The 23380-nt window shown below is 44.7% G+C and overlaps 1 protein-coding gene across 1 annotated transcript in view; it reads left to right on the plus strand.

Moving 5' to 3' along the window:
* Positions 1 to 23380, plus strand: part of ADAMTS20 (ADAM metallopeptidase with thrombospondin type 1 motif 20) — a 1292194-nt gene that overhangs the window by 1062330 nt on the left and 206484 nt on the right. The window contains exon 31 of the mRNA XM_069228834.1: positions 17838 to 18005. Within this exon, the coding sequence (XP_069084935.1) occupies positions 17838 to 18005 (168 nt within the window). The remainder of the gene's footprint in view (positions 1 to 17837; positions 18006 to 23380) is intronic.

Below are 23380 nucleotides of genomic sequence, written 5' to 3' on the forward strand. Positions count from 1 at the left end.
AACGCGTGCTTATCCTGAATTGGGGAAAGCATTATTTAACTAACTTTGACCACTGCACTGCCACTAAAATTCCTACCTAAATTTCGTAGCAAGAAGAGTGTCCTGTATAGGGAGACAGGAGTAGGGTAAAAAGGTATGAACAGGGGAATAAACGGAAATCATCCATAATAAACAGCTGTCATAATAATTTTCCAAATGACTACTTCTACCTTTCCTTTTGTCGTGGATCCAATACATTTATATAGGATAGCATCCACTCAATGGGTTACCACTAAGATTTAGTCTGGCCCCTCCACAACAAGTACCAAAACTGTCCAGATAGATAAACAGGGAAACATGAATAAATGCAAGTTAAATACAAATGGATTCATGCCATCAACATGAAGTGACACAACATTACACCTCATCCATGTTGCACCAATGTACTACAGCACAAACAATACATATATCAATGCAGTCACTTCACTTTTTGATGTAGAACTTTCATACTTCGCAATACAGTTTTGTTGACTGGAATCTATTGATAATTCCTCTGTTTTGAATACTGTTTGGCCTGGTGCTACTTTTTCCCTTCATTATCTGTACAAATGCTTGTTTCTGTGATGTCACATAACTCTTAGTGCCGAATATTTTTCAGAGTTTACAGAAACCATTTTTAGAGGTATTCTCTCCATGAGAGTTTCCAAAGGGACCTCTTTTTCACAACGAATTCCCTACCCAGCGCCAAAGGCTTACAGGGTTTGCCCCCTCCTTTGAGCTTGTGACTAGCGAATAGGCCTATTTTCATTCCCAACGGTTGCTGATGTACAGAGTAACTTTGACCAAGTGTCCATACTCAATTGATGGATTGAGTTTGCTGTTGCCTTCCTGATTAAATCCAATATAGAGATACAATTGTTACTGGACTGAACTGAGCTGTGGCTATCTTTGGAGATTTAATTTACTTTGAGACTTTTTTGGTGGCAATCAGAGGTTACCGAGCTTCGGTTGTGACAAGTGGTGTTGTGTAGTGCTGGTGTATAGAGTCCACTCTACTATTGGACTGCAACCGAGATCACCACGTACTGTTCTTAAGGATTTGACTTTGAGGATAGCAAGGCAGAGCAATCCTAGGCTTCATTTAAGGAAGTAATGAGGGCTAAACACGCATAACTCAGAGCGAAACACAATAATATCCCTAAATAAGTCTACAACTTCACTCTGTGCTTTACTTTGTGAATATGATTTAAAACATCTATGACAAAACACACAATTTAAAATAATGATATGTAAATAATAACAAGATGCCCTAGTTCCATTTTATTCGGAGATCTGACATCACATGTCTGTAAACATGTCAGCTAAGTGCTTTGGTTTCTCTCTGTAGTCTATGAACTATGTTATTCACTGGGCTCTGTTTGCAATACTTAGGGCCAGATGTAGCAACAGAGAATTTTGCGAGTTGCAAATTGCGAGTCATACCGACTCGCAATTTGCAATTCGCAAAAGTGTATGCAGAAAGGTGTCTCAGACACCTTCTGCGACTCGCTATGGGGTCGCAAAGACCCACCTCATCAATATTAATGAGGTGGGTCGCATTTTGCGACCCAATAGCGAGTCCATGCATTCACAGGGATGGTGGCATGCTGAAGACAGCAGACCTCTATGTCTGTGACTGCTTTTTTAATAAAGCAGTTTTTTTTTTTTTTAATTGCAGCCCGTTTTTCTTAAAGGAAAACGAGCTGCAATTCAAAAAAAATAATGAAACCATTTGGTTTCCTTTTTTCAGAGTAGGCAGTGGTCCATTGAACCACTGCCTGCCATGAAAAATAATTTTTAGCGACATTCACAAAGGGCAAGGGGTCCCATGGGGACCCCTTCCCGTTTGCGAATGAGTTACCACCCACTTCAAGTGGGTGTTAACTGCGAATTGCTTTGCGACCGCTTTCGCGGTCACAAAGCAATTCTGCATCGCGGTGCGAGTCGCAAATAGGAAGGGAACACCCCTTCCTATTTGCAAGTCAGATTCACATTTTGCGAGTTGGTACCAACTCGCAAAATGTGTATCAGCATCGCGATGGCCGTTTTGCATGTCGCAAACTGTGTTTTTCGCAGATTGCGACATGCAAACCTGTTCCTACATCTGGCCCTTAGGTACTGGAGATGCAGTCCATGGTCTCAACAGTCTAAAAAGCGCACATAGAATCTCACTCTTTCCCTTATTGCTACTCAGCAGCCACCTACTCCAACTGATATACTTAAAAAGCATACGTTGGTATTGGCTATTATCTGTACTAATGATTAGAGTTGGATTTTTATGAGGTTTTGTTCTATCTCATGTAACAATTTTTTAAGATTCACATAATTATTTGTAAACCTTCATTTCAAGCATGATAGATTGTTCATCCAAAGCTTTGCGAAGTAGTGCCACTTAAAGGAGGAGTTACAGGGGTTTATTTGGTGCCTGATGCTGAGTTTCAGGTGTTTGCAACACCAAAAGGCTACCATCGGTGGATTAAAGGTAGGTCTTGTGCCCATTCATTAGAATCATTATTTTGGGCACAAGTTATTTAAAAGGACCTGAAATTACTGTTGGTTGTGGTTGGAATTCCCCAGTCCTGTAGGTGCCCTCATTTCTAGTGGCCTAGACTTTGGCAGCCAAGACAAAGTTGAAGACAAGAGACATTCTTCAAATGCTGATCTCTTAGGAATGGCTTGATGGATGTTTACCGGTCAACACTTCCAGAAACATTGTAGGCTCCCCTAGATTTGTTTTTATCTTCCACATCACAAGAGATGGGATTGAATTGGTTTGCTAGGCTCCTAGAAGCAACCAGCTTGTTACACAGGTTTTCCAACAGGACTAAAGGTGTCGTTGAGAAGACAGACACACCAGCCATTACATAGGCTTCAGCTCTTCCCATGGGATCAACCAATGTTGTAAGCTTTTCCACCTGCTCAGCAGCTGAGCAGACGTGTCATTGAGTGGCACTGTTCTCACAACAGCTCCAGTAAGTTCGCACAGTCACCTGAGAGACTGGCTCATTCTTCAAGACAAGCTGTCATCTGTAGGGCATAGTCCATTGTCCTCACTCACAGCTGGTTGGGCTATTCTACTTGCAAGGCGATCCAACCATGCTTCTACCAAGATTCATGACCCAGACCTGGTCCTAATGTGGCAGAGATAGGAGTTATGCCAGTGAAATGCAGACTTTCTCCTCTGTCATGAGGGGTTCTGGCACTAAGTGCTGTTCAAGTTGGGCAGTATTTATCATCAGAGCTAACTAGTCAGTTTTCTTACATAGTTCAGCATCTGGGAGCTTGTCCAATCAAACATTGGCTGGGCACCTTCCCTGGTAGGTCATGGTGGATCAAATTTGCTGCTGCGGACAACGTAGATTGGTCTAGTGGCAGAGTACCATTGTTGGATTGGCCTGGAAGTTTGGTCCTGGTCCACCATTAGTTCTCAGAGCAAAAAGGTGGCAAAACGTTTCTAAGTTCCAGGTTTCAGCCAAGGGCCCAGGACCTTTAAGACAGCACATATATAGTCAAGACTCACTCCAGAAGAGGTCAGCAACAGGGTCCAAGGAAGGTCCATTTAGAACTCCTCATCTGGACAGTTCCAAGAAAGACTTCTGGAAGATTGTTGTGTCTCTGTAGCTCAAACAGGAGGTTAACCAACTGGCCCTTGAAGTCACTTCTGGGGTCCTGGGTTAAAAGCAAGCAGGTCCAGTCTTCCTTAAGGTTCTTCAAACAGAAGGACAGTCCTTCTCCTGAGTTTCACAGGTTCAGGAGTGTTCTGAGAGGGGTATTGGGGATGCCACTTGTATGCCAAGTGTACCCTGTTGGTGGGGGAAACTCCTGGCAACTCCCTTACCAATGCAGTAAACATCCCTAGGGGTGACCATACCTACTTCTGCAGCACTTCCCGTGTCTTTTACTGTAAACTACCCGACAGTATCATTCTCTACCTAACTCCAACATAGCAGAACCATTCTTCCCCTGGTCAGAATTCCCTCTGCCCACTCAGAGGTGTGGTTATGATAATAAGCAAACACCCCCTTGTGGTCACTCCAAACTAGTTCTGGGGCACCTCAACTCCCCTCTGGATCTGGAACCAAGCTGACTAGGAAGACAAAGCGAGGCAGATATAGCCATGAGTTACATATGCCAGTCACATGGTGGGCACACACTGAAGCTCAGGGAGGGGCTCAGCACAACTCCAGGCTACCCTGCTCAAGGAAATAAATCTCCTCTCTACATCCACTTATTTTGTCCATTGTCTGAGAACAATGCACATAACACCACAGGAAAGCCAATAACAGACGGGTGTAAGTGGACACTGGCAGAAAGGCACCTATGGATTAGAGAAATTACAACTTTCTAATAGTGTCATTTCTAAAATAATAATATAAAATATGACTTAATCATTAAGTTGGATTTTAAATTACTAATAAAGTGAGTCCTTGAATCATGGTTTAACAGCTCCCAAACTGTAGTTAAGTGTTATAGTGCAACCGCATGTTCTCCTATGTGGGGGCTAGCCTTACCATAGTGAATAACGACTTTGTGGGGTTTCACTGCCAGGACATGTAAAACAATTTTTGTCCTAATTGTTAAATATCACATTCCTTATCTTATGGGATTTTAGGAGTGATTTACAACTACTGAAAGGGAAGGTTTAGGCAAAAGATTGTTTTTTGCCAAGTCAAAGTGGCAGTTTAAAACTGCACACACATGCTACAGGGGCAGGGTGAGATGTTTTACAGTGCCATGTTAGGGGGTGGCACAATGAGTGCTGCAGCCCTCTTGTTGCATTTAGGACCTGGACAGCTGAAGCAACATGTGCTAGGGGCTTATAAGTAAATTAAATGTGCCAATTAGGTACATGACAATTTTACCACGTTTAAAGGGGAGAACACAAGCATTTTACCACAGGAGTGAAGTGCCCTGAGTCCTGTGGCCAACAAAATCGGGGTCAGTTAATGAAGGCTACAATCTGAGAGAATACCATCAAAAAATGGCCATTTCCAAAACTGAACATGGAAAACAACATAGGATAGACGAATGTCCTCTCCAGAACCATGAATAGGAATTTCCAGCACAACATCTTTTGTTATCAAATCTCTTAATAACCGAAGTCTGTCAAAGGAGGCTATTGTTTTTCCTTCACTTGAAGCTTCTGACTAAATAAAGTCTTAAATGTCATCTCATTTCAAGTTTTGAATATACATCTTCCTATTAAGGGTAGGAATCCAGCTACTTTCATCATTCTGGATCTCAAATACAATTCCATTTTTATTTGACATATATACATTTTCTGTATTTTATTTCAGAAGTAACTTTAATGATGAGTCACAAGGAGATCAATTCACAAATCTTTCTTGAAGACGGATTTAGAGTTTGGCGGATGGATTAATCCTTCACAAACGTCACAGATAACACTTCTGTTGTATTAAATGTGCATTACATACAATGCCACTTGTAATACGGCAGACGGATACTTGTCACGTTTGTGACGGAGTAACCCATCTTCCGAACTCTAAATCAGTCCCTATGACTCTGAGCATAAGCAGGCTGTCAAATTCTTTTTCCTCTACCGCATTTGAGTGAGTCAAACCTGTCAAAATGTACTACTTGAACAAACAGAGTATATGCATTTTCTGATAAATACTGCATTTTGTGCTGAAAGCATCAAATTTTATATTTAAGTCCTAATTTTCCAGCGAAAGTCTGGAAATCAGATATATTACCACAAGCCACTGTATCAATATTCAACAAGTGCAGTAAATACCACATGCCTGTCTGACTCGTTTGTAACCAAGGCCTACATTTGATTTGGTTATGGAAAAGGTATAGTGCATTATTTACAAGTGATTTTCAAGTCAGAGTATTAAGCTATGTACAGTACTTAATTTGAGACGAACATTTCCAGAGTTCGTCACCGGCATTTAATTGCCAACAATGGGATATTTGACAGTCTGCCACATGGTTACACTGTGTGATTTAGTTCAATATACATTAAAACAACTAATATCTGCCATCCAAGTCATAATTACAGGTTCGGGGCTGAAAAAGTCTGAATCCTCAAACCTGTAGAAGTGTGTTGATTAGTAGTAGTGTAGGTATGTTCGTTGGCAGCCCTGGCAGGGCCAATGGGTGGTGCAAGCTGCAGTGGCCTTCTAACGAGGGTCCAGGCACTTATTTTTTTACCTAATTAAGCATTGGCTATGTACAACCCAGATAATTGAGTTACGCATGCATAATTTAACAAAGTATTGTGCACACATGCATATGATGTGAGAAGGTGCAAGATGGTGGGAAGCCTACATGCACTCTAGCCAGGTAAAATTTGAAATTAGCAATGCGTTTGTAGGATAGGGTGACATACATTGTGAAATTGCTTTCAATGCATATAATGCACAATGCAGATATTACACTAGATGGTTTAGGAGAAGTGTGAGAAATTGGGTTGTTTGTTGTATGGGGGTAACTCATGTTCAGTTAACAGCCATAGTCCCTGTCAAGGGGAACCAAAAAGTCACTACATTAACCTGTGATAAACCCCCTGGTAGCTTGGCTCAAAAGCAGTCAGGCTTAACTTAGAAGCAAACTGTAAAGTATTTATGAAACACATAAACAGTAATAACGGGAGATCACAACACAAGACAAATCCAATACCAATTTAGAGAAAACAGAGTAAGTTTCAATAAATTATTTGGCACCAAAATGACAAAACACCAATCAGTAGAACCGGAGTTATACATTTTTAAAGTTTAAGGTAAAAACTAGCATCTAAAAGATCAAAGCACCAGCAGTGGACAGCTATTCGCACAAGACTAGGTTTAAAGTAAAAATTTATGACCGACAACGATGCAGCTCAAGTTGGATCCAAAAACTGGACTGGGCCCGGACTTGACAGAAATTTCAAACAAAAGTGTTCTCAGAAGGTAAAGTTCAGAGGGGCAAGACTGCAGGCGGTGTATGAGGAGGGAGTGTTATTGTCGGGGATCAGCTGGAAAAAGTCATGGTGAAGATTTCTTTGTTTGAACTTAGTCACTTTTTTTGGAAGTTGATTAGCTGCTGTAGAGAAGAACGTAGCAGGAAATGCAGCAAAGTCAGGCTGACTGGCAATGCACCTTGGGCAGATAGACAAGCAGGTTGGTCCCAGTCTCCTCTCGGTTCTCAGAGCAGTTTTTAGCCACTGTACCACATTTTGGATTTTGGCTATATGACTACCTTTAATACAGCCACAAAAGTTCCAGGACTGGAAGGGCACCACTTGGGGGTTGGGACTCACTCAGGATGGGTCCAAGTGCAGGTTAAAGATGGTTGAATCCTTTTATGTCCCTGAGGCTCTGAGGAGGCCAGGCAACTTGCCTTCAGAGTCACCCTGGTAGTCCTGAATTTATGAAATGGTGCACAAGCAGCAAGGAAGGCAGGCTCCAGGCAGAAAAGCAGTCCTTCAAGGTGCAGTAAAGCTGTCTTGTGGTGTACACAGCAGGCCACAGCAGCAGATAGTCCTCTGAGAATCCTTCCACAGGTCTAGAAAGTGGAATTAAGAGTGGGTCTGGTCTGAGGGTTCTTTTAGTATACGTGGTGCCTTCTGGAAGCAGGAGAAGTTTCAAGGGAATTACCTTTGAATTGCTTGAAGTTTTCTGCATCCCCTGCTCTGGAAGATTGAACAGTGCAGGGGTGACAAGACCTTTGTGTGAAAGCAGAGCACAGCCTATTGATTTGCATGTGGGGCTGCTAACTCCACCCCCATCCTGCCAGTGATGGCCCATTCAGACACATCCAATCCCTTTGTTGTGTGGTCCTCTGGGAGGAATAAACAGAGCCCAACTGCCAACTGCACCCAGTCATGTGACCCAGGAGCAGGCTGCTGGCACCAAATAGGACGGGAAAATGACAACTTTCTAAAAGTGGCATTTTCAACATTGTAACTCAAAATCTGATTTAACCATTAAAGAAGGTTTTGGATGCCAGTCTACAGGTTGGTAACAGATTACCTGTATGTAGGGGTTTTTCACTACCGGGATATGTAAAACGTAAAGTACATGTCCAAACTTTTAATTACAGTACACCCTGCCCTTTTGGCTACCTTATATGTAATAAAAGGGGATTTTTAAGGCTTGGCAAGGGGGTTGTTTTGCCAGGTCATAAAATGACAGCATTGAGTCTGCAATAGAAGACCTGACATATGATTTAAGTCGGTGCTTAAGTGGGAGAGGGGAAACAATAAGTGCTGAAGGCCTACTAGTAGCATTCAATTTATGGACTCTGAGTGTATGGTATACCACTCTACTAGGGACTTGTAAGTAAATTAAGTATGCCAATTAGGTGCAAGCCAATCTTACTATGTTTTAGTGAGTGAGCACCGTAGCACTGCTTAGTCCTGAAGCTAGCAGAACCAAATTCAGAAAAATAGGAGGGTAAATACAAAAGGTTTGGGGGAAGACCACCTTAAGGCTGACAGGACTAACAGACCCCACAAGCCACACTTCACTGGACTCAGCTGGGAGCCTAGTTTTCCGAAATATCTGTGAATGGTAGGTTTCCCTGGGCCCAAGTGAACCCCAGTTCCAAATTCCACACCTACCCACATCCCCAGAATGATTGAAATTCAATAGATCAAATCTTGATACTTTTATTATTTGCATCTTGTGAACTTTCCTTTAGTAGCCAATAGCCCCATCCACAGAAGAGGGGTGCATTTTCTTTATCATTTTATCAAGAGAAGTGCAGGAACACTGGGTGGTAAAGCATTTGTCAATCCCCACAGATACAGGAACTTCCATTTGCACAAACTTGAGGACTTATTGTAATTTTAGTCAATATCTGCAGGTTGAAGAGAATTCTGGGATCCACTCAAACCACGTCATCCTGGACTCAACCTGATGTCTTGTTATCAGAAAACAGCAGCTTCGAACATCCCCAGATTTACTGAAATCTTTTATAAACATGTTGGTATTTCCTCTTTGTATTTTATGGGAATATCTTGTTGTAGGTGACAACACATGGGATATTGTTTTATTGGGCTAAGTGTGTTATTATTTTTTAAATTCCATTATGTTTTTTTTGACTTCTAAATATGTTTGTGTTCACAAAAGAACCTATTATGTAAAAGACCCCCAATATCATCTGGTATTATGGGTAATCCTAAATTCAGAGTGGTCCGATTCCCATTCCTGAACTCAGATTCCTTGGCAAATTTGAAACATATATAGCTTTCCTTCTGACCCATTTTTTTATTATATATATTTTACCTTGTGAATTTCTGCATTGCCAACCCTCAATAAAAAATCATTACAATTGGCAGGTTGGTTGATGGCTCTGAGTAACATATTTTTACAGAACCAACAAACACTGCATGGGTCATTAGGAGTTTGGCGAAAGGAAAAGCCCGCACGCTGAACTTTCGTGGTGAGGTTGCCGCCTGTGCGACTGCCTTCCCGCAGGCCCGATTAGGAGCACCCCGCTGGCCCAGCGGGAAACAGCCCACAACATTGCAGCTGACTCATTATGATCCGGCAGCAATGTTGTGGTGCTTAGGGTGCAATACCACCCGTCACGTGTTTCACTGTCTGCAATGCAGACAGTGAAAAGTGCGATGGGGTTGTCCTTGGGGGACCCCTCTATTGACCATGCAAAGTGCATGGGTAGCCCGTCTCTGTTAGCTTTTACATGGTGGTGCAACCGCCATGTAAAAGTTGGCGGAGAGGGGGGTCGTAATCCTCAGGGCGGTGCTGCAAGCAGCAATACCCTGGCGGATTACGACCACCAGCACCGCCAGCCCCTCCAGTGGAGGGAAACTGGCGGTGCTGGTGGTCTGACCATGGCCCTAACGCCACCATCATATTTTGGCGGTCTGACCACCGCAAACCGGCTGGACCACCACTTTTGCGGCCATCAGCCTGCTACCACAGCACCACCAGGGTCATAATTAGGGCCTGTATGTATGTGTGATTAAAAAAGTATGGCAGATAACAGTATATTAATTTTGTAGATTGGCCTTAAATGTAATAAATTACATATGAAAATATTTTCACCTATTTCTATTTTTTCCTCTTTACTTTCACAGTTTTTTTAACTCAATAATTAGATTCTCTGGGAAACCCATGAACAATCTACTCACATAACCCCTTAATGTACCTAGAAGTTTGTCCAGTTTTCAGAATTCTATAGCTTTCTGTGTTCATCAATTAGATTCATACTTTCCCCCCTTAAACTACAAGTAGGTAAAAACTGCAAAAAAAAATATTTTATATAACTCTGCTTGTTCTTGGAAACTGGGAAATCGTGTTGTTAGCACAACAAACTTTTTTATTGATATTTGGCCTTTACATCTTTTGTGAAAAAAACAAAAAGTTCCCCAAATATCAATAAAGGGCCAAAGACCAGGTACACAAGGGGTTAAAGGAATGTGTTTACAGCAAATATTTAAGTAAAACGTTTTATACTTATCAACACGTTATGCACATTTGGAAGTTAGGAGAAAGTATAATATTTAGACCTTTCAATTCTGAATGACATCTTGTTTGTACCATCCACAAATCATGATGAACCTCTAACATATGTGACTACAACATTCACAACTGTAGATATATAGATGGACAAGTGACACCTTTATTACCAAGTGACAAGATCTAATAGGACTAGTATACTAATCACTAGATCATGGCCATTAAATCCAGCCCAAACACAGCATTTTATTGTTCATCCTCACTATCACAGGAGAGCGACAGATGATATGATATGATATTGGGACTTGTAGAGCGCACTATACCCTAAAGTGTCAAATCGCTACCAGAAAGCACCCAGTACCACATGGGGAACCGAAGGGGTTCAAACATTAGGAAAGGTGAAGAGTAAAAAGCCATGTTTTCAGGTTTTATTTAAATGCCACATGTTAGAAATGGGGTCTTTGGTTGGCAGTCAGGTTACCCCCTGTCCAAGCAAGGACCCTCACTCCAGTCAGAGTATAAGAGAATCACCCTGAGCTAACCCCTGCTCACCCCTCACCCCTCACCTAGCTTGGCACGAGCAGTAGGCTTAACTTCGGAGTGCTAGTTGTAAAGTATTTGTACCAACACACACAATAACTTAATGAAAACACTACAAAATGACACAACACAGGTTTAGAAAAATAGGAAATATTTATCTAAACAAAACAAGACCAAAACGACGAACATCCACAATACACAAGTCAAGTTATCACTAAGAATTCAAAAAGAGTCCTCATGTAATTTTAAACACAAGGCTAACGCTGTTTGCATCAAAATGTACCTTGGGTGCATCAAAAATAACTCCGCACGGGCGAGTGTGCATCAAAAAGGGCTTGTGATGTGTCAATTTCACTCACGAGCGAGACCTTGCATCATTTGTCCTTTAGTCGGGTCGGCGTGCGTCGTTTCTTCTCTCCGCAGGAGAGCGATGTGTTGATACGGTCAGCACTCTCGGGTCCGGGCAGGCCTTGCATCGTTTTTACATGCCCAGCGGTGTTTGCATTGGAAAACCAGCCGCACGACGATCCGAAAACCACGCAGCACGGGTTGGTGATCTCACCAGCCTCCGTCAGTGATACTGTGTGTTGTTTCTCCAGACCCGGGTGTCGATCTTTGGGTCGCATTGCAGCGAGCATCGATTTTCAGCTGCAAAGCCGGCAGCGCGTCGATTTTTCAGCCGTGGATTGGAGTTGCGTTGATCTTTTCCCCGCACTGCGGTCAGTGCATGGATTTCTCATTCTTGGGCTGCCAGCTTCTCCTTTCAGGGTCCCAGGAACTGGATGGGCACCACTTGGCAGAGTAGGAGTCTCTACAGAGACTCCAGGTGCTGGCAGAGAGAACTCTGTCCAGCAGGACAGCAAGCCACAGTGGCCCTTAACAGCTGTGAGGAATTAGAGCCAGACCTCAGCCCTCTCTAACCACTGTGACTGTGGAGAGTGGGGGGCGGTAGCCTAGGTGCCTGGCACCCTTTGACCACTCTCCCTTTCACCAGGTCAGGGATGACAGCCTGACCCTGGTCATCCCCTCTGGGGCTCTGTACTCTCCCCCTAGGAACTGCACCCCCAGGGTCAAAAATTGTCAGGGTGCTTGTAGAAGCAGTCCTGCACAATTCTTCCACCAGTGCAGGGATGTGAACCTGCAGCTGGTCTTCCATCCTGGGGTCTGTACCTTCAGGTTGGACCAGGGCCAGGGGTGAGGCTTCCCTCCCCCTGCCCTCCCTTCTGGGGTCCTGCACACCCCAACTAGGAATGCCCCCCCAGAAGACAACATGGTAGGGGCACAGTTAGCAGTAGCCCCTCCCACCAGGTTAGGGGGACACACCCTGAACCCGGCCTTCCAATCCAAGGACTATACCCTTAAATTGCACTAGGGACAGGGGTGAATCTCTCCCTCCCCTGCCCCTACTCACAGGGTTCTGCACTCCCCCCAGGGAGAGTACCCCTAGAAATCACACCAGGGGAGGTCATTGGGCAAACCCCCCCTTCAGGTCAGGGTTTACCCCCTGCACCTGATCCTCCAGTCCAGGGTCTGTACCCTCAGACTGGACCACTGCTTGGCAACCAAGGACTTCCTGGGGGGCACACCTACCCCCCACCAGGTCGGATTTTACTCTATGAACCTGGTCATCCAACCCAGAGACACCACCCTGCGGTTGAACCATTGACTGGTGCACCAGGACTTCCTTGGGAGCACACCTATTCCCCATCAGGTCAGAGTTTACCCCCCTGAACCTGATCATTCAACCCAGAGTCACCACCCTGCAGTTGAACCATTGCCTGGCACACTGGGACTTCCTGGGGGGCACACCTACCCCCCACAAGGGACACACACAAGTCTGGCTGATGCAGGTCTCCTGACCCCTGCCCATTTGGCAGTGTCTGGATTTCCCCCAACACAGAAATGGTCTCACCAAGGTCATTCCTGGGGAGCTCTGCTCCCAGAACTGACCCCTGACCCTCCAAGTTCTCCACTGGGGTCCGCAGCCCCCTCTCAACCCTGTCTGGACTTCTGCACCCCCTCACTAGTAGTGGTACTGCCAGACACCAGAACTGGTGGGACGCTGGCTACAGCCTTCCCCCCAAGTTCTCCTGACACTGTGGGGTCTCCCTCAGCAGATGGCCCAACGGTACAGGCTAGGCTCCCCTCCTGGTGTTCCCTCATGGAACCCTCCAGGACCTGGGACTGGATCTCAGGCACCTTGGGCCTCAGCCCATCCCCATTCCCTCTCCTCGGAGACTGGACATGGGGTCCCTCACCCATCCCACTACACTGGGACCTACCTGGGACACTGCAATCCTTCCCTACCTCACCTGGTTGGGAAATACCTAGACCACTCCCCTCAGGTGCACCCCCAAATGCCTCTTCAGACTCTCTGATACTCACCCAGAGGTCTGCTTCCAGTGCAAAGTACCTGGGGTCAGAGACCTCACACTCCACCTGGTGTTGGCGTAGTTCTGGAAAATAAGGACTAGACATATGCTCTCCAGCAATTACATCACACACCCCCTCACATGAATTAACCAAACTACCCTTCACCCAACCATCCTGTGACTCAGCCTTGAAAAAGCAACCCACATCACCCTCCTGAGACTGGTGAGACAGCACCTGACTGTCCCTGACACTCAACACACACTCCTCTGGGTTGTCTTCACACTCCATAACCAGGACTTCTACCTGGGGGGAACCCCTCTCCCTGTCACTCTCACCTAGAGTCAGTAGAGTATCCCTCCCACCAGTAGGAATATGACTCCCCATGCCAGTTCCCCAATCCACCTCAGGGACCCTGTGCATCACTGGAGCTACCTCATACCCCTGAACCTCCTGATGTGTGTCAACTCCCTCCTTCAAGTAGGGCACCACGTCTCTGGGCATGAGCTCTTCTTCAGCAGCACTGGATATAGAATTGTTGCAGCCACCATTCCAGCTGGATTCAGCCCTCGTGACTTCCAGCTTTTTTCAGTTTTAGCTCATAAGCCAAAATCATCTCTTTTTACCTCTAAGGCCATCCTCATTTTCTCCAGCTCCATCTGGTGCTCCCTCTCTGCCTGTCTGTCCTGCAAATCTTCAGGAGTTATGCCCTTAGATGAGACATTGCTACCTATCCTGGAGACCCTCCCTCCAGGTGTAACAGTTACCTCCACTACACCACTTTGTAGGCTCTGCACTTTGTCTTCCTCATCCTCTGTGTGACCCCCAGCCTCCTTGACTGTCACCCAGGCCCTCGGTGCCTTTTGCAGCTCCCCCTTCCTGGCGGAGCTCTTAACGCGGGAGGCAAGATCTTTACAGAACTGTTTCAATTGAGCAACTGAGTACCTCTTCAGTTTCCCTAATTCAAATACAGCTCCAGCAGTTGCATCTTCAGATTGAGACATGACGGCAACAAGTGCGAAGTTCGAAAATCAACAAAGAGGCCACCAAAAATATGGAAGTAGAAAAAATGGAGTCCCAAAAAAAAAAGAAGCAAAATCACAAGACAAGTAGTATGTGGTCACGTAGTGGTCTGAACTCAAACAGTAGTGTACACTTAATCACTGTATGTCAAGTACAAATACAAGTCCAATCCCAACTGCTGATCACCAGTGTTAGAAATGGGGTCTTTGGTTGGCAGTCAGATTGCCCTGTGTCCAAGCAGGGACCCTCACTCTTGTCAGGGTAAAAGAGAATAACCCTCAGTTAACCCCCGCTCACCCCCTTGGTAGCTTGGCACGAGCATTAGGCTTAACTTCAGAGTGCTAGGTATAACGTATTTGTACCAACACACACAGTAACTTACTGAAAACACTACAAAATGACACAACACTGGTTTAGAAAAAAGTAAATATTTATCTAAACAAAACAAGACCAAAGCGACAAAAATCCACAATACACAACTCAAGTTATCACAAAGAATTGAAAAGGAGTCTTCATGTAATTTTTTAAACACAACACTAACACTGTTGGCGTGAAAATGTACCTTGGGTGTGACAAAAATAACCCGCACGGGCGAGTGTGCATCAAAAAGGGCTTGCGATGCATCAATTTCACTCACGAGCAAGACCTTGTGTCATTTCTCCTTCAGTTGGGTCGGCGTGCATCATTTCTTCTCTCCGCAGGAGAGCGATGCATCGATCCGGTCACCACTCTTGGGCCCGGGCAGGCCTTGTGTTGCTTTTACACACCTAGCGCTGTTTGCGTCGGAAATACAGCTGCACGATGATGTGGGTTGTGATCAAAATAGCCTCCGTCAGTGATGCTGTGCGTCATTTCTCCATCCTCAGCCGTCGATCTTCGGGTCGTGTTGCAGGCGAGTGTCGATTTTCAGCTGCGAACTCAGCAGCATGTCGATTTTTCAACCGCAGATTGGAGTTGCGTCAATCTTTTTCCTGCACGGCAGTCTGTGTTTGGATTTTTCACTCTTGGGCTGCCAGCTTCTCATTTCAGGGTCCCAGGAACTGAAAGGGCACCACTTGGCACAATAGGAGGCTCTCCAGAGACTCCAGGTGCTGGCAGAGAGAAGTATTTGCTGTCTCTGAGACTTCAAACAGCAGGAGGCAAGATCTAAATCAAGCCCTTGGAGATCTTCATAAGAAGAAAGGCAACACAAAGTCCAGTCTTTGGCCTCTTAGCACAGGCAGAAGCAGCAACTGCAGGATGGCTCCACAAAGCACAGTCACAGGCATGGCAGCTCTTCTTCCTCAGCTCTTAAGCTCTTCTCCAGGCAGAGGTTCCTCTTGGTTTCCAGAAGTGCTCTGAAGTCTGTGGTTTTGGGTGCCCTTCTTATACCCATTTTGCCCTTTAAAGTATGCTTACTTCAAAGGAAAGTCTCTCTTGTTTGTGAAATCCTGCATTGCCGATGCCAGGTCCCAGACACACACCAGGGGGTTGGAGACTACATTGTGTGAGGGAAGGCCCAGCCCTTTCAGGTGTGAGTGACCACTCCTCCCCTCCCTCCTAGCACAGATGTTTCATCAGGAAATGCAGACTACACCCCAGCTTCCTTTGTGTCACTGTCTAGTGAGAGGTGCAACAGCCCAACTTTCAAACTGACCCACACAGGGAATCCACAAACAGGCAGAGTCACAGAAATGGTTTAAGCAAGAAAATGCCCACTTTCTTAAAGTGGGCATTTTCAAACACACAGTCTTAAAATCAACTTTACTAAAAGATGTATTTTTAAATTGTGAGCTCGGAGACCCCAAACTCCTCATGTCTATCCGCTCCCAAATGGAATCTACACTTTAATCATACTTAAAGGTAGCCCCCATGTTAGCCTATGAGAGGGACAGGCCTTGCAACAGTGAGAAATAAATTTAGCAGTATTTCACTGTCAGGACATATAAAACACATTACTATGGGGGTTATTCTAACTTTGGAGGAGGTGTTAATCCGTCCCAAAAGTGACGGAAAAGTGACGGATTTACCACCAGCCGTATTACGAGTCCATTATATCCTATGGAACTCGTAATACGGCTGGTGGTATATCCGTCACTTTACCGTCACTTTTGGGACGGATTAACACTCCTCCAAAGTTAGAATAACCCCCTATATGTCCTACCTTAACCATACACTGCACCCTGCCCTTGGGGCTACCTAGGGCCTACCTTAGGGATGCCTTACATGTAAGAAAAGGGAAGGTTTAGGCCTGGCAAGTGGGTACACTTGCCAAGTCGAATTTACAGTTAAAAACTGTACCCACAGACACTGCAGTGGCAGGTCTGAGACATGATTACAGAGCTTCTTATGTGGGTGGCACAACCAGTGCTGCAGGCCCACTAATAGCATTTGGTGTACAGGCCCTGGGCACCTCTAGTGCACTTTACTAGGGATTTACTAGTACATCAAAAATGCCAATCATGGATAAACCAATTAACCATACAATTTACACAGAGAGCATATGCACTTTAGCACTGGTTAGCAGTGATAAAGTGCTTAGAGTTCAAAAGCCAACAGCAACAGGTCAGAAAAAATAGGAGGCAAAAAGATTGGGGATGACCCCGTATAAGCAAAAAAAATCCAACACCGCAAAGGAGTCAGCTTTTGAAATATGGGCAGGCAGATTGTTCCAAAGTTTGGCAGCAGCCAGCGAGAGCACAGATGTTGTGCTCAATAATGTTAATCTGCTGGTCACCACTCTGACACAGAATTACTCATACCTTTTAAACCACCTCATACCTGACCAAAGTCTTTCCAATATTTTCTTTTAAAATTACTGCCAATATTCAGGGCTTTGTTACTGATGCAGTGGTAATCCTGATCGAGCAGTATGGAAAGTTACCATTCCTATTGAGGTGAGGAGATCTGCTGTAACTTCTTGGATTGGGATACTTTCATATAGAACTTTGACTCAGATTTAAAGTTTGGCAGATGGGTTATACCATCACAAACATGGCAGCTATCTGGCCCGCCTTATTACAAATACCATAGAATATGATGCACACGCCAAAGTCTAAATGACAACCTTTGTCTGCTTTAAGGAAGCAAAGTCTTCAAGTGAAATATCAGGTGAAACCCATGGGAATTTGTGTGAAAACACAGATTCATGCATTTTATTCCGCAAAATTCCATAATTAGATGATTTCTGCCCTTTTGGAGTCACTGGTGCCTCCAGAGGCAGTAATTTTGGGATTAGGACTACAGTAGTAGTTGTGTAAGACTACATAATGAAGATGCAAAGATTCTCTCTTTCGTTGTCATAGAACATTGGTTTTAAGCGTCAATTATTTTGAAACGATCAGGTATCATTTTTTTTAAGTAAGTGTGTTTAAAATGTTAGGCCCTATACACAGTCATTTAATGACCTTCATGCACCATATTGTATCATTGTCTGTATAAAACGACAGGACGTACATTTAATCTGCTTTTCTTTCTTAGTGTTCAGTTACTTGCGGAAAAGGTGTAAAGCTTCGGGACGTGTATTGTACTTCAGAGGATACTGTGAAGTTAGATGACGCAAACTGCAGGCACTTAGAAAGGCCCCCAAGCCATAGGACCTGCAGGGCTGACCGCTGTCCTTCGTGGAAAGCCAACAGATGGAAGGAGGTATGCATGTTTTTTCTATAATGAAACGTGTACGTTTTCATCCACTTCGCAAAGAATGTAGAATAGTGTTCTACTTTGTCAGCAAAAGAGCTAACAGCGATTTAGGCATGAATGGTAGTTAGCAAGGCATGACGTATGACGTTTACCTTTTCAATTCTGGCAAAATATACCTGAACTGTTTCTACGCATCTTTATTTAGGGGCTCCTGAAAAGCACATTTGATGGTAAATGGTTCAGATTGCTTCACTTTCTTTCAAAGTCCGCCGTTTCAACTGATTCCGTGCCCAGCAGCCTGGAGAAGCCCAAAGCCGAGCAGCACTGATGCGGATTCTGAGATGCACATCTGTTAAAGTTTGACTTGCAAGAGTAGTTATTATGCCCTGTGAAGTGAAAGATTGAGACATGCTGCCAGGAAAACACATCCTCTTATTGTCTTCAAAGCCTTCAGCACTGTATTCTTTCTGCACATATTCGTGGTGTGCAAAATGGGGCATAGAACTTAGTGTGGGCACGGTTTGAATTGGTGACCCAAACTCAATCATACAGTGGAGAGGCAAACAAGAGACTGGGACAACTTGGTTGATATTCCATGTATCGTGTAGCTTGAGTTTACTTCACAAATCACATTCAGTAGTTTTAAACTTGTTCAACATACAGAGTAAGGTTGAAACACATTATTATTTCAAAACAGATTTTATTGATTTTCATTGATAGAAAACCATACCATCCTGGTAATTACGAGTGGTCAGTTGTACAGTCATTATTGCAATTTCACCTGAACCATCAAAACATTACTAACCCAGCCAACATTCCCACCCGCCCATCACCGTCGTGCTTTCCGATACCGACATCTGTTGTTGGTGTAGGCAGGGTGTGATCTGCTGTTTCCAAGTAACTCTGGGGGCCATCTAAGACCTCTGCAATCCCTGGGGGCCTATTTCATATGTACATAATAAGCATTATTGTGGCAGTAGGGGTACCAAGAATCTGTGATATAAGTCTCTGCAATTAGGGGGTTCCAGCCAGAGTTCCCAGTGGAGAGGGATCTGAGTGCCTCATACTATCCACCTATGTTCCCCAGTCTCTGGTGATTTTCACTGAGCCCCGGCCACCTGTGGCCTCTCTTAGCAGCACTGCCCCTTTGTAACCAGCCCACTCTCATGTTCCCTTAGCCCTACATCCACCCGGTGACTATTCTGAGATTTCCAGTCGCCAGTAATGTCCTGCTTTGCAAGACGGAATGCTTGGCCCTGAAATCTGCTGGTGGCTTTTTTTATCAGTGTGTGGGAACCAGCGTAAAAGGCAATGTTGTGGAGCGCATGGGCTCTCTCCCTCTAAATGACATCAGAGAGTATAGGAGTAATTTCCTCCCAAAAGTGTGAGTGTTGAGCACGACCAAAAATATATATACAGGAAGTCAGCTTCAGCCTCCCCGCACCTTGGACATCTGGCACTTTAGGGATTAAAATACTGATTAGTATGTCATGGTGTTAGATATGCCGTATGTATCACGTAAAAATGTATTAACTTAAAGTGAGCATTTCTTGACACTCTGGATACCCTTCCTAATATATCGGTCCAGTCTTTGTCGGCACTGGGTTTTCCACATGTGCTTCTCACTTGATATGGAGAATAGTCAGAGGTAGCAGCAGATCCACCTTATTGATCTATGCAAGCCAGTCACAGCCTTAAAAGTACAAACTGATGTGATAATATATTGGCAGGTCTTGAGGTGCAGTGGCGCTTCCATCCTCACCCCCCAGTGCATCACTGCTCTATGTAATATGAAATGACCTTTTCAAATGTTTGCATTATTTTTCTACGTTATTTAAATTTCTATATAAACTTAATTATTCAAAATACATAAACACTCATTAATACATTTTATTAAAGACACCTGCGCTAGCAGGTACTTACAGCACCTAGGGGGTTTTAGTGCGACTCCCCTGCAAGCAATGAGCCCAGCATCAGCTTGAGTGCTTGAGTGTTATGAGCACTTTAATTAGTATGTGGGGGTCTGGTACATTGAGTCTCCACTCTCGTCCAGGTTTCGGTCTACCCACCACCCACTGTGTCAGCCACTGGAGCTGTGCTGCCCATTAGTAAGTCTCGAAATCTGGCAATGCTAGCCCTCTGCCATTCACTAGTCTCTGCAAGGTAGTTAAAGTCACCCGTCTTCCACTGGATCCCCAAAGAAAGGCTATAATAATGGAATCCAGTTCCCCAAACATAGCTCGGGGTATCCACACCGGCAGCACCACAAACTAGTAAAGCAGCTGTAGAAGAGCTACCATTTTTAGTAGTGCAACCCTGCCCACCACAGATAGGGGGACCAATTCCCAGAACTATGTGCTCCTCATAAGATCTCTGATCACCTTACCTATATTCCCTTCCAACAAATCATTGTGGTAATGGAAGATGTTTTCTCACAGATATTGGAAGCAGTGGGGTTCCCATTGCTGTTCTATTACCTCCCTTGGATGACAATGGTTCACCAGTGTAGGGAACCCCTGTGACTTTCACCAGTTAACTTGCAGCCCCAAATGCAGTCCAAGTCAATCTAAGAGCTCACAGGTGCCCACCAGTGCCACTGTTGCTTCATGCAAGAAGGTCAGGAGATCGTCAGTGTATGGGGCAATTTGAAATATCTGCCCTCCACCTTCAATACCCGTGTAGGGGTCCTTAGTTCTAGCATAGGCAGCCCCTCATTGCTAGAGCAAATAGCAAGGGTGAGAGTGGGCATCCCTGCCTGGTCACTCTACCCACCTGACAACATTCTGACACATAACACTCAGTGCATATTCTAGCTGAGGGAGCCGTATAGAATAGCTTAGTCCAGCCTATAAAGTCATCACCCGGCTGGAAACATATCATTACTGTGTAGAGAATGGCCTATTCTAGGCTACCAAAACCCTTCTCTATATCCACAGACAATATTGCCACCCTTGTACGATCATATCTGTCATCATCTAGCAGTGCAAGTAGTTTCTGTTTATTAGCATCTGTATTTCGAACTGGGATAAAACCTGCTTGGCCTGGATGTATAAGTGTGGTCATATGGGAGAGGAGCCTAGTAGCAAGTATCCTGCTGAGTATCTTATAATTGATGTTTAGCATTGATCATTAGGGGAAGGTAAGCTCCTTTCATATGTGCCGGTTTGAGAAAAAGAACTATCACGGTCTCGCTGGTGGAGGTCAGTAACAAGGTGTGTCTTTAGCTGTGTTGTAAAGGTTTACCAATTTAGAAGCCAGATCCTCTATATAAGTGGTACACAGCTCTGCTGGAAGGCCATCAGTGCCTTTTGTCTTTCCCCGAGCTATGGCTTTTATCGCTGCTCTAACCTCTGGCAGCGTAATCTTACCACCCAAGGTTCCCGCCTCCCCAGGGGATAGTGTTGGCAACATCAGAGGTACCAAAAAATGGTCTATATCAGTCATAGAACAAGTGAGTAAGCTACAAAAGATTTTAGAATAATAATCAGGAACTCTTTATTAATGTCCACTTGCTGATAGTATTTGTGACTGGCATCAGATTCGATTTCAAGAATCACCAAGCAACATTTAGCAGGGTTCACTAGCCAGGCCAGCAGTATACCACTGTAGTCATGTTCTGCGTGAGCCCTAGTCATATACGCCTTAGAATCAAAACACCTTAGGAACTTCATGTGCTCTGACACTTTTTCTCTGGCTTCCAAAAGCTTCTTTGGAATTCTGGGTTACCTGGTCTTCTCAGCTCAATCCTTCGCAATGCCACTTTGGATGCTGAGATTTCTATTATTAACATACATCTAACCTCCAGTGATTGCTATACTCCTGCCCTGAAGTATTACTTTAAAGGTCTCCCATTCCACTTCTAAGGAGGAGGTAGAGCCATTGTTATCTCGAAATGCTATCTTATGTGGCTCCCTATAGTCTCTCAAAAACTGGGTCCTCTAGGGACTCTGGCTTCAGCTTCCAAATTGGAATGCAGGGCGGCATCTTTTCCCATGTCCATGTCAGTAAGATTGGATTACAATCAGTTATGGTTCGGGATAAATATTCTGCTGTTTTTATGAGCATCTGAGGCACAGAGAAATGCATCTAAGTGCATATGGAGGTCATGCATTGTTGAGAAGAAAGATTAGTCTCTGTCCTGTGGGTGTAATATTCACCAGGAGTCAACAAGTCCTCATTGTGTTTGCCCAGCTGTAAATGCTCTGGGTGGTTTAATAATAGGATAATTGCTCAGTGGGGGTTGAGAATGGCCTACAAGTGGATGGTTAGCACACATGAAAATTCAGCAAAACATGCCCTCTGGTTCATGTTTGGTGCATAAATGCTGATTAGTGTGATATCTCTCCCATTCAGGCAGCTCATGATCATCACATATCTGCCCTCTCGTGCCCTGGTGTGCTAGCAAGGTGTACCATGTCTTATCCAGATTAATGTGCCTCATGCATAGGTGGTATAGTATGCTTGCCCTCTCCACCTTTGGTGCTGCAGTGCTGTTCCTTCCTTAGCCGTTAGAAGCATCTCCTGGAGAAGTGCTATCTGAACTCCCCACCTATTAAAGTGCAAAAATACCTTGTATCCCTTGGTCATGGTAAACATCATCCTTATATTCCAGGACATAATTTGGTGAGCCAAAGGCATCACCATCCTATGTGTGGAAGTATAGGAAATGCATTCAAGCGCGTCACAAACATGACCAAACTCAGAGCTGTCCAAATTTGAGCTAGGGAGGGAGGCACTGACGAGGTATGACCCCTGATAAAATCCCTAACAGTCAAACAACAAATGCCCCAACTCCTATGCCCCAGGACAAGAAGACGTACTCCACCCATCCAAATGTCCACTCAGAACTCAAATGTGCCTGGGTGCACCCGCGTCAACAACAAACAAGAAGGGATGTAAATCTTTACGCCAATCCCTCATCCCAATAGGCACAAGGAGTCTTATGTGCATGCCCAGAGGGCTTGTATAGCATCTCCAATGTCCCCTGGTCCCAACCCTGCATGTGCTCAACCTATTGAAGAACCCAAGGGGTACATCACCATGTCCTCATCATATCAATTTATCAGCAGTGTCATGTGTCACCTCAGGCAGTTCGGTTTCTGTGTCAGTGAGTGAGTTTGATTCTTGGTCCCAATCCGATTGGCGATCTGCATCGTCTGCCACTTTGGAGGATGGGCTGGCTCCTCCATCACTCTTCTCTGCCCCATCTATGGCTTTTTGCTGTGCTCTGTTGGCCTCCTTTCCTGAGGGGGCACGCACGCAAGGGGTTCTGTTTCCAGGTTTCAGTCATCATCATCCACGTTTCCGCCTAGGGGACTCATGGCTGAGATCTGCCTGTGGATGCAGATCAATCCATTACCACACTTCTTGTGGGGGCTTGA

This window comes from Pleurodeles waltl, chromosome 4_1 (assembly GCF_031143425.1).
Source record: "Pleurodeles waltl isolate 20211129_DDA chromosome 4_1, aPleWal1.hap1.20221129, whole genome shotgun sequence".
Lineage (NCBI taxonomy): Eukaryota > Metazoa > Chordata > Amphibia > Caudata > Salamandridae > Pleurodeles > Pleurodeles waltl.